Below are 9,832 nucleotides of genomic sequence, written 5' to 3'. Positions count from 1 at the left end.
AGCTCCAAGACACAACACCTTTCGCTTTCATTGCGCTTTTATATCGCCCAACGTAACGAGCAGATTGTGCCCGGCACGTTTCATCATTAGTCGGTGCAAATATTTGCATAATGTCCGGGCAATATTTGCCATTAGGACCAGCCGCTGGAGATTCAGCAAGAAGAAAAGAAATATCATTCGGGCGGCGGTAGCTTAAGGACCAGAAGCCTGACAAACTGCCGTCCATTGAGGGAGATAATCGCAGCTGCTGGGCTGACCATAAACAGCATTAGAACCACACTAAATTCCCGACTTTTAAGAGCGCGGGGTGGGTTGAAAAACGCTATGCTAATCATAGTAATTCGAGTCGGGAAATGTGTGACAGTTGTTGGTCTAATCCCCGCACAAATGTCACGAATCGTGCCCTCGGAACGCGATCTCGTTTGTCTTCCAGACCGAAATGCGAGTCAAAAAGGTGTCGGCAAGCCAAATGTAATAATTTTAATGATTTTTCATAAGTTGAAAAACGCGGAGGAGTGGGGCAGGGACACACACACACGCCACAACAATAGAACAGCGGGCGCAGCAGGCGGGAATCTTAGTTTAAAGGGTGGGAATTCGAATAAGAGATACCCTAGAGTTAGATTTTTAGATTAAAATAACAAGAATAATCATATATATAGATATATATCTAGGAAATTATTAAGCATTAAGATGAGGTTATGAGGTAAAACTTCCGTGTATCCCATATACCCAAACCTTCTAGGGTATCAAAAAAAAAAAAAAACACTTAAGGGTAGCGCTCCCCCAAACCATCTTAACCCTCTGTACCCCCCTCTAGCTCAACCAAGCCCATGCCACCTCCTTCGCCTGCTGTTGTGACATCGTTTTTTCCTGCTGCACCCCTTTTTCGGCTTATTTAACATGAAGACTTACACACCACTGAATGCATTGTTGGGATGTTATAATTGCGCATATTTTAAAATACAAATTAGCAACGCTGTAGCTGAATTTCAATAGCATCACTTGAATCTCGAATATGAAAATGCCCGCCGGCAGCAGTTCAGCAACATTTTTTTGGGAGTGTGCCTGACTTTAGGGTTCAGTCTGTGCCTCAGTCTGTCTCATACTCATTCTCAGTCGCAGTCACAGACTCAATTCCCCAACTCCGTTCCTGTCGCTGACATTGCCTTGAACCATGCATCAAGGCGTCAACAGTCAGCCTGTCCCTCAGTCTGCTGGTGTGGCATTCGTTTTGGCATTTCATGCATAAAACACCGAAAACCAACCAAACCAGACCAGAATCCACAGCTCACCCAAGTAGTTTGTCAAGTCATGCAGAGCGAAAAATCATTATCTATACAGATTTGCTTTAGAAAATGAAACTAAAGATAAATTTGCTTAAGTTTAACTAAATTTTTGTGACAACTTTAAGTCTTTTTAGTGGAAATTATGGAAAATATCTGAAATTATCCCTCAATTTCTTTCAGTGCATTCCTTTGAGTTTTTCTTTATTGTTTTCCTGTTTTCAGCTACCTGCGCATAAATAGTCCAAACACTTTTTGGGATTTTCCACATGGCACCAGGTTTTCAGAAGGGGGTTCTACATTTATCACTGCCAAAGTCGTCATGACATTGCCATTGCCATTCGTATTCGCATTTCCCCCGTAACCAGAACAAAGCTCTCGAGTGTAAATGGAATTTCTTGGAAAATGAAATTGCCAAGCAAAAGGGAAAGGGAAAACTATGAAAGTGCAGTCCATATGATTGCTGGATTTTTGTTTTTGAGTTATTGGTTTGGAATTGATGATATGAGTGTGTGGCTATGAGATGAAAAGGGTTCAATGGGAATGGTTTTTGGGGTTTAGTAAAGGCCAGTTGCAATCTCAAGCGAAATGCAAAACCTAACACTTTTGATCCAGTAGAGAATGTCAATGCTGACTTTAATTTTAAATCAGTAAATAGTTGTATTTATTTTGTGTTATGTATGTACATATGTATGTTAGTTTTTAAGTTGGCATTTAGCCAGTAGCAAGTTTCTTCTTGGCCATGAACTCTTCACGCGCTGCCTTCCGCAATGTTTTTCCATTTGCATTCGCTGGCAACTTTTCGGTGAACTGGACTCCGGCATGGAGATGTTTATGGCTTGCGGGCAGCTGTTTGGCCACGTGATTCACAATCTCCTTTGCAGTTATATTGGATCCGTGGCTGATCACAACCAAGGCTCCAGCCTCATCGCCCACTTTCTCATTATAAATGCCGACAACGCAAACATCTCGCACTTGAGGAAGCTCCGAAATAACTTCCTCGATCTCAGTGGTCCAGTACTGAAGACCCTGGTACTTGAGGACTTCCTTTTTCCGATCCACTATATACAAGAAGTTCTCACTGTCAAAGTAACCCATATCTCCCGTATGGAACCAACCCTCTGGGTCCTGGAAACTTCTGGTGGCTTCTTGACTTCCGTAATAACCATTCCAAGGTCGCCCTGTATGCGCATATATCTCTCCCACCTGATTGTGGGCCAGGTTATTCCCAACCTCGTCAACAATTCGTAACTTGACGTTATAAAAAGGTCTGCCAGCCGAGGAGAAGTTACTGTTTGTAAAATTCCTGGCCAAAATTCCGCACTCCGTTAATGCATAGGTCGATGTGATAATGGCCTTATTGAAAATCTTTTTGGCTCGCTCAAGTGTTGCCAAAGAAATATAACCTCCGGCGTAGGACAGCATCTGAACGGATTCCATAGCTTCCGATGTGACTTCAGGACAAGAGATCAAGGATGAAAGATGTTCCGGAGCCATGTATGCCACATTAATCTTATACTTCTTCACCAATCGGACAACGTTCTCGGCAGTATAGGGTTTTCTGCTTCGGATTTGGGTTGTGCCGGAAGTAATGCTTAAAACCAATGTCAATATACCCGTAGTCCAACTCAGAGTACTCGGTGTGTACAGCACTATCCCGACTCCCCTATCATCGTGAATTAGAAAATTAACCTTTGATATGGCAATGAGCTTCGGAAAGCCGGTAGTTCCAGACGAGCAAAGAATGGCCACAGTCTGTCTACAACCTTCTGCCAAAGGTTCAGGTCTACAAAAATACTGAATAAAGTACAGGAGTACAGAAGTAAAGGATCATAATACTCACTGGTACATTTCTTCAGTTCCTGTGGGTTCCAGTAGGACTTTAATGCTTGGCACTCCTAGAACTTTTCCGGTGATCGTGTAAATATCGGGCTGCCATCCTCTTGAAGCTGATTTTATTTTTTCGTAAACATTTTCATCACAGAAAATTATAGCAGGTTTGGTCTGTGATAAAAGTTCATTTGTGGTGGCTGCAATAAAAAGATATTGTTATTATTGCTTAAAATATTTGGTAAATTAAATAGTTACCTTCATCTAAAGACGGATTCATTGCTTGGAAGGGTGTTCCATTGAAAAAGCAGCCTATACCAAGGGGTGCCAGATATATACTGTTTGCAGCTATGATACCAATCACATCTTTATGGTTAAGACCTTTTCTCTTCAAAAACTGGGCAATTCGAATAGACCAGCGAAGAGTTTGCTCAAATGTTAGTGATATTCCGTCTTCATCGCATATCTAAAATTCAGAAATTTTGAACCTGAGTGTTTTCTTCTATATATTTGAACTCACCTGACTCATATTTTTAGCCCAATTCGGCATGGCCTTGAATATGATTGATCCCAAAGATGTATCATCGTCCATAATGGTGTTCTCTCCTTTGGGTCCACTCCAAGTCCTTTCCTTCTCATCGAATGTAGCTGTTAGTCCGGACATCTTCAAGAACAATGGATTTGATCACTTTTGCAGTAACTAGCAAACTGAACCGTTGGGCCAACTCATCTTGTATTTATAAGACTCCACGCCCTGATCAATATCATTTTATTTTTTAACTATGAGACCATAATAATGATCAATTGTTTATCTATCACCCGTGATTTAAAAATAAATAAGTGTTCAGATGATACATCAACGGTTAATTTTGTTCAAAGGTTATTTCTTGCCAATTTTACAATACCTTATAAAGATAACGAATCATATCTTGTTAAGATATCGTTTTTATCTGTGGAACTTTCTCTGCTCTATATATGTACATATTTATAATGTGCATGCAATTATTTTATTCTTGTCTTACAGTGCCCAAGAAAGCAAACCTGTCATAAAATTGATCACTTGTAAATCAATAAGAATAAATAGGAACATAGCTGTGGCAGTGGTTAATAAGAGCATACATAATTACGTACGTACAAGTCCCTAGACAGCGAAACGCTAGGAACGAAGAGATTCATCAAATAGCAACGAGTGACCATCTGGCGAATGTTGTGAAAGCCGACGGACAAGATTGGAATTTTAAATCAGTAAATAGTTATATTTATATTGTGTTATGTTAATTTTTAATTTTACATTTAACCACTTGTGAGTAGCTTTTTGGCAGTGAACTCTTCACGCGCTGCCTTCCGCAATGTTTTCCCATTTGGATTCGCTGGTATCTTTTCGGTGAACTGGACTCCAGCATGGAGTTGTTTCTGGATTGCGGGCAGCCGTTCGGCCACGTGATTCACAATCTCCTTTGCAGTTATATTGGATCCATGGCTGATCACAACCAAGGCTCCAGCCTCATCGCCCACTTTCTCATCATAAATGCCGACAACACAAACATCTCGCACTTGAGGAAGCTCCGAAATAACTTCCTCGATCTCAGTGGTCCAGTACTGCAGACCCTGGTACTTGAGGACTTCCTTTTTCCGATCCACTATATACAAGAAGTTCTCACTGTCAAAGTAACCCATATCTCCCGTATGGAACCAACCCTCTGAGTCCTGGAAACTCCTTGTGGCTTCTTGACTTCCGTAATAACCATTCCAAGGTCGCCCTGTATGCGCATATATCTCTCCCACCTGATTGTGGGCCAGGTTATTGCCAAACTCATCAACAATCCGGAACTTGACGTTATAAAACGGTGTGCCGGCCGAGGAGAAGTTACTGTTTGTAAAATTTTGTGCCAAAATTCCGCACTCTGTTAATGCATAGGTCGATGTGATTATGGCCTTATTGAAAATCGTTTTGGCTCGCTCCAGAGTGGCCAAGGAAACTGTACCTCCGGCGTAGGACAACACGCGAACGGATTCCATAGCTTCAGATGTGACATCAAGGCAAGAGATCAGGGATGCAATATGACGTGGCGCCAAATACGTCCAATTGACCTTGTACTTTTTCACCAGTTGGACAAAGTAATCGGGTGTAAAGGGCTTGCTGCTTCTGACTTGGGTAATGCCGGATAAAATGCATAAAACCATTGTCAAAAGACCTGTTAACCAATCCAGACTACTGTGCGTATAGAAAACCAATCCGACACTCAAATTAATAGGTCGTTCGAAAGTCCTTTTTGAAATGGCAATGAGCTTTGGAAAGCCTGTTGTCCCTGAAGAGCAAAGAATGGCCACAGTCTGTCCACAACCGTCTGCCAAAGGTTCTGGGCTACAAAAATACTGAATAGAGTACTAAAAACATATAGGATTATAATACTCACTGGTAGACATCTTCAGTTTCTGTGGTTTCCGCAAGAACTTCAATGCTTGGCACTCCTAGAACTTTTCCGGTGATCGTGTAGATTTCGGGGTGCCATTTACTCGAGGCTGACTTTACTTTCTCATAAACATTTTCATCACAAAATATTATGGGGGGCTTAGTCTTTGACAAAAGCTCGGCTGTGCTGGCTGCAAAATAAATCAATGCTATTATTGCGTATATTTTCGGAATTCATAATATAATACCTTCGTCTAAAGATGGATTCATCGCTTGGAAAGGTGTTCCATTAAAAAAACAAGCAATCCCAAGAGGGGACAAATAAATACTATTTGCAGCCATAATACCAATCACATCGTTATGGTTAAGACCTTTTCTCTTAAAAAACTGGGCAATTCGAGTAGACCAGAAAAGGGTTTGCTCAAAAGTTTGTCCATCGTCATCACATATCTAAAACTCCGAAATTATGATCTAGAAATATATATTATTTAAATTGGATCTCACCTGACACATATTTTTTGGCCAATTTTGCAAGGCATTGAATATGATATTTCCCAAAGACTTGTCAGCCTTAAAAATGGAGCTCTCTTCCTGGGGTCCACTCCAAATCTTTTCCTTTTCATCGTAAGTCGCCATATCTGTTAACAAATGATTTGCTCCCTTGAACAGTAAGAAGCCAACTGAACTAACTCGATCAAGCAGATTGTATTTAAAGCAATTCACGACCTTATCAAAAACTTAAACTCATAAAAGTTGTTTTTTTTTCACTCCAAAGCAGCATCAATAATGCCACCAGCTAATCCATAACACGTGTCTTTAAAGTAACTTTAGTGTTCAGGTGAGTACTTGTAAAGGTGTTTAGAGGTTAAAGATAAACAAAGCATATCTTTTAAAGATAATACTAATCTATGTGGCGGAATATTCTACATGAAACTAGTTCTACTCTTCTAATAATTTTTCCCAAATTAGTCGGGCTTTCGCAAAAGTAACAAGTACATAACCAGAAACACCCACAGACAGTCGAGGCGATATTTGTAAAAGGAGTTTTCAACAATGCATTAACTTCCTGCAGTTGCTGCATGGTCTGAAAGGGGTTCATTGACTGTTACTGTTGATGTTGTTAAAAATGGGACAGTTGGAATGGTTTTTTGACTTTGCTAAAGGGAAGGTCTCAAAAATAGTACTTGTTAAGCTTTATTTGTTTTGTGTTCTGATAAGTCTTAGGATTTCATTTAACCCTTCGTAAGCAGATTCTTGGCAATGAACTCTTCACGCGCTGCCTTCCGCAATGTTTTTCCATTAGCATTCGCTGGCAACTGTTCGGTGAACTGGACTCCAGCATGGAGTTGTTTCTGAATTGCCGGCAACCGTTTGGCCACGTGATTCACAATCTCCTTTGCAGTTATATTGGATCCATGGCTGATCACAACCAAGGCTCCAGCCTCATCGCCCACTTTCTCATCATAAATGCCGACAACACAAACATCTCGCACTTGAGGAAGCTCCGAAATAACTTCCTCGATCTCAGTGGTCCAGTACTGCAGACCCTGGTACTTGAGGACTTCCTTTTTCCGATCCACTATATACAAGAAGTTCTCACTGTCAAAATAACCCATATCTCCCGTATGGAACCAACCCTCTGAGTCCTGGAAACTCCTAGTGGCTTCTTGACTTCCGTAATAACCATTCCAAGGTCGCCCTGTATGCGCATATATCTCTCCCACCTGATTGTGGGCCAGGTTATGACCAATCTCGTCAACAACCCGGAACTTGACGTTATAAAAAGGTCTGCCAGCCGAGGAGAAGTTACTGTTTGTAAAATTCTGGGCTAAAATTCCGCACTCCGTTAAGGCATAGGTCGATGTGATTAGGGCCTTAGTGAAAATGTTTTTGGCTCGCTCCAGAGTGGCCAGGGAAACTGAACCTCCGGCGTAGGACAACACTCTAATGGATTCCATAGCTTCAGATGTGACTTCAGGGCAGGAGATCAGGGATGCAAGATGACGTGGTGCCAGGTATGTCACATTGATCTTGTATTTCCTCACCAATTTTACAAAGTTCTCTGGAGTATATGGTTTTCTGCTTCGGATTTGGGTAGTGCCGGAGGTAATGCTTGAAACCAATGCCAATATACCCGTATTCCAATCCAGACTGCTTGGTGTGTACATCACTATCCCGACTCCCCTATCATCGTGTATAAGAAAATTAACCTTTGAAATGGCAATGAGCTTTGGGAAGCCAGTAGTTCCAGACGAGCAAAGAAGGGCCACAGTCTGTCTACAACCTTCTGCCAAAGGTTCAGGTCTACAAAAATACTGAATAAAGTACAGGAGTACAGAACTAAAGGATTATAATACTCACTGGTACATTTCTTCAGTTCCTGTGGGTTCCAGTAGGACTTTAATGCTTGGCACTCCTAGAACTTTTCCGGTGATCGTGTAAATATCGGGCTGCCATTCTCTTGAAGCTGATTTTATTTTTTCGTAAACATTTTCATCACAGAAAATTATAGCAGGCTTGGTCTGTGATAAAAGCTTATTCGTGGTGGCTGCATTAAAAAGATTTGGTTATTATTGCTTAAAATATTTGGTAAATTAAATAGTTACCTTCATCTAAAGACGGATTCATTGCTTGGAAGGGTGTTCCATTGAAAAAGCAGCCTATACCAAGGGGTGCCAAATATGCGCTGTCTGCAGCTATGATACCAATCACATCCTTATGGTTAAGACCTTTTCTCTTCAAAAACTGGGCAATTCGAATAGACCAGCGAAGAGTTTGCTCAAATGTTAGTGATATTCCGTCTTCGTCGCATATCTAAAATTCAGAAATTTTGAACCTGAGTGGTTTTCTTCTTTATACTTGAACTCACCTGACTTATATTTTTAGGCCAATTCGGCATGGCCTTGAATATGATTGATCCCAAAGATATATCATCGTCCATAAGAGTGTTCTCTCCTTTGGGTCCACTCCAAGTCCTTTCCTTCTCATCGAATGTAGCTGTTAGTCCGGACATCATCAACAATGGATTTGATCACTTTTGCAGTAACTAGCAAACTGAACCGTTGGGCCAACTCATCTTGTATTTATAAGACTCCACGCCCTGATCAATATCATTTTATTTTTTAACTATGAGACCATAATAATGATCACCTGCTTATCTATTACACGTGTCTGAAAAGTAACTTTACTGTTCAGATGAGTTCTTCTATTGGAATTCAAAGGTTGCTTCTGGCCCATTTTAGAACACCTTATAAAGATAAACGAATCATATCTTGAAAAGATTTCGTTTTTATCTAATAGCCCTTAGGTCTATATACTTACTATCTACATGAAATTATTTTATTGTTGTGTTAAATTTTTGCCAAATTTGTCGGGCTTTCACAGAAGTAACAATTACAGAGTCGAGAGACACCCACAGACAGTCGGGCCGACATATGTAAAGGGACTTTTCAACAATGCAACAACTTGCCACAGTTGTTGCATGGTCAGAAAGTTGTGAATTGAAATTGAACAAACGCTGTGGCAACATTTTGTCGAGCAAAAAAGAAAGATAGTGAAAATTGTTAGAGAAAAAAGGTGGAAAGTGCAAGAAGGGATGAAATAGGGGCTGCAACTACTTAAATCTGGGGAGCCATTTTTCGCCTGGCTAACAAAAGGCCAAACGGGATTGCACTTGAAAGAAAAATTGTCATTAACGTTTTAAAGTAAAGTAAGGACTACATTTCTTGTTTCTTGATAAAGTAATACCTAATAATATTAAAATATAATATTCTAGTTGAAAAATACATCTTTTTTCTAATGAATCTTATCTTTAACCTCAGATCTACCTTTATTACCTTTAGTTTTCTCTGCATGCACGGCCAGAGTGTTGAGCTTTTCCTGCGAACTTTGCCTTTCCTCTTCCCGGCTGAAAAGTGAAGTTCGGGAGGGGAAAAAGTGGATTGCCCCGTGTGTGCATTTTAGCATTGAGTTCCTGACTCCCTTCCGATTCCCTGATAACTTATCTGGAGGCAGCCGCTATGTCTGTTACAAATGTTGCAATATTTATGCCCACCCACACATATACACACATGGCGTGGGGTGAGGGAAAACCGGATGGGAAGGAAATTCGTATTATGATTTGCACATTATGCAAATTGGCGTTATCGTAAGTATTTCGTTTCATTTTTCTTCTCCGCGAAGAAAAGAGGCCGCCGCCGTCGCCGTGTGCTCATGATAAATGTGATAAGCGATATTAGTTCGAAGGAAAAACAATGCTCGGAAAACACATAAATTAAGGCATTCCATTGTGGGGATTTATGCG

General features: G+C 40.7%; 3 protein-coding genes across 3 annotated transcripts; all 3 read right to left on the bottom strand.

Annotated features, from left to right (window-relative positions):
* Window positions 1–2,000: 2,000 nt before the first annotated feature.
* On the bottom strand, window positions 2,001–4,253 carry LOC108110742 (4-coumarate--CoA ligase 1-like). Its single transcript, XM_017219951.2, has 4 exons — window positions 3,637–4,253; window positions 3,375–3,582; window positions 3,130–3,316; window positions 2,001–3,072 (listed from the first exon to the last, which is right to left on the bottom strand). The coding sequence occupies exons 1-4, from the start codon at window positions 3,778–3,780 to the stop codon at window positions 2,001–2,003; spliced, it is 1,611 nt and encodes a 536-aa protein (XP_017075440.2). The 5' UTR covers window positions 3,781–4,253.
* Window positions 4,254–4,345: 92 nt separating this feature from the next.
* On the bottom strand, window positions 4,346–6,196 carry LOC108110759 (4-coumarate--CoA ligase 1-like). Its single transcript, XM_017219976.2, has 4 exons — window positions 6,034–6,196; window positions 5,778–5,979; window positions 5,534–5,720; window positions 4,346–5,481 (listed from the first exon to the last, which is right to left on the bottom strand). The coding sequence occupies exons 1-4, from the start codon at window positions 6,163–6,165 to the stop codon at window positions 4,410–4,412; spliced, it is 1,593 nt and encodes a 530-aa protein (XP_017075465.2). The 5' UTR covers window positions 6,166–6,196; the 3' UTR covers window positions 4,346–4,409.
* Window positions 6,197–6,633: 437 nt separating this feature from the next.
* LOC108110896 (4-coumarate--CoA ligase 3-like) lies at window positions 6,634–8,740 on the bottom strand. The gene is made up of 4 exons (XM_017220157.2): window positions 8,399–8,740; window positions 8,136–8,343; window positions 7,891–8,077; window positions 6,634–7,833 (listed from the first exon to the last, which is right to left on the bottom strand). The coding sequence occupies exons 1-4, from the start codon at window positions 8,543–8,545 to the stop codon at window positions 6,762–6,764; spliced, it is 1,614 nt and encodes a 537-aa protein (XP_017075646.1). The 5' UTR covers window positions 8,546–8,740; the 3' UTR covers window positions 6,634–6,761.
* Between the last annotated feature and the right edge of the window lie 1,092 nt (window positions 8,741–9,832).

Source organism: Drosophila eugracilis, unplaced genomic scaffold, assembly GCF_018153835.1.
Source record: "Drosophila eugracilis isolate 14026-0451.02 unplaced genomic scaffold, ASM1815383v1 contig_575, whole genome shotgun sequence".
NCBI classification, from domain to species: Eukaryota; Metazoa; Arthropoda; class Insecta; order Diptera; family Drosophilidae; genus Drosophila; species Drosophila eugracilis.
This window is presented reverse-complemented; position numbering and strand designations above follow the sequence as displayed.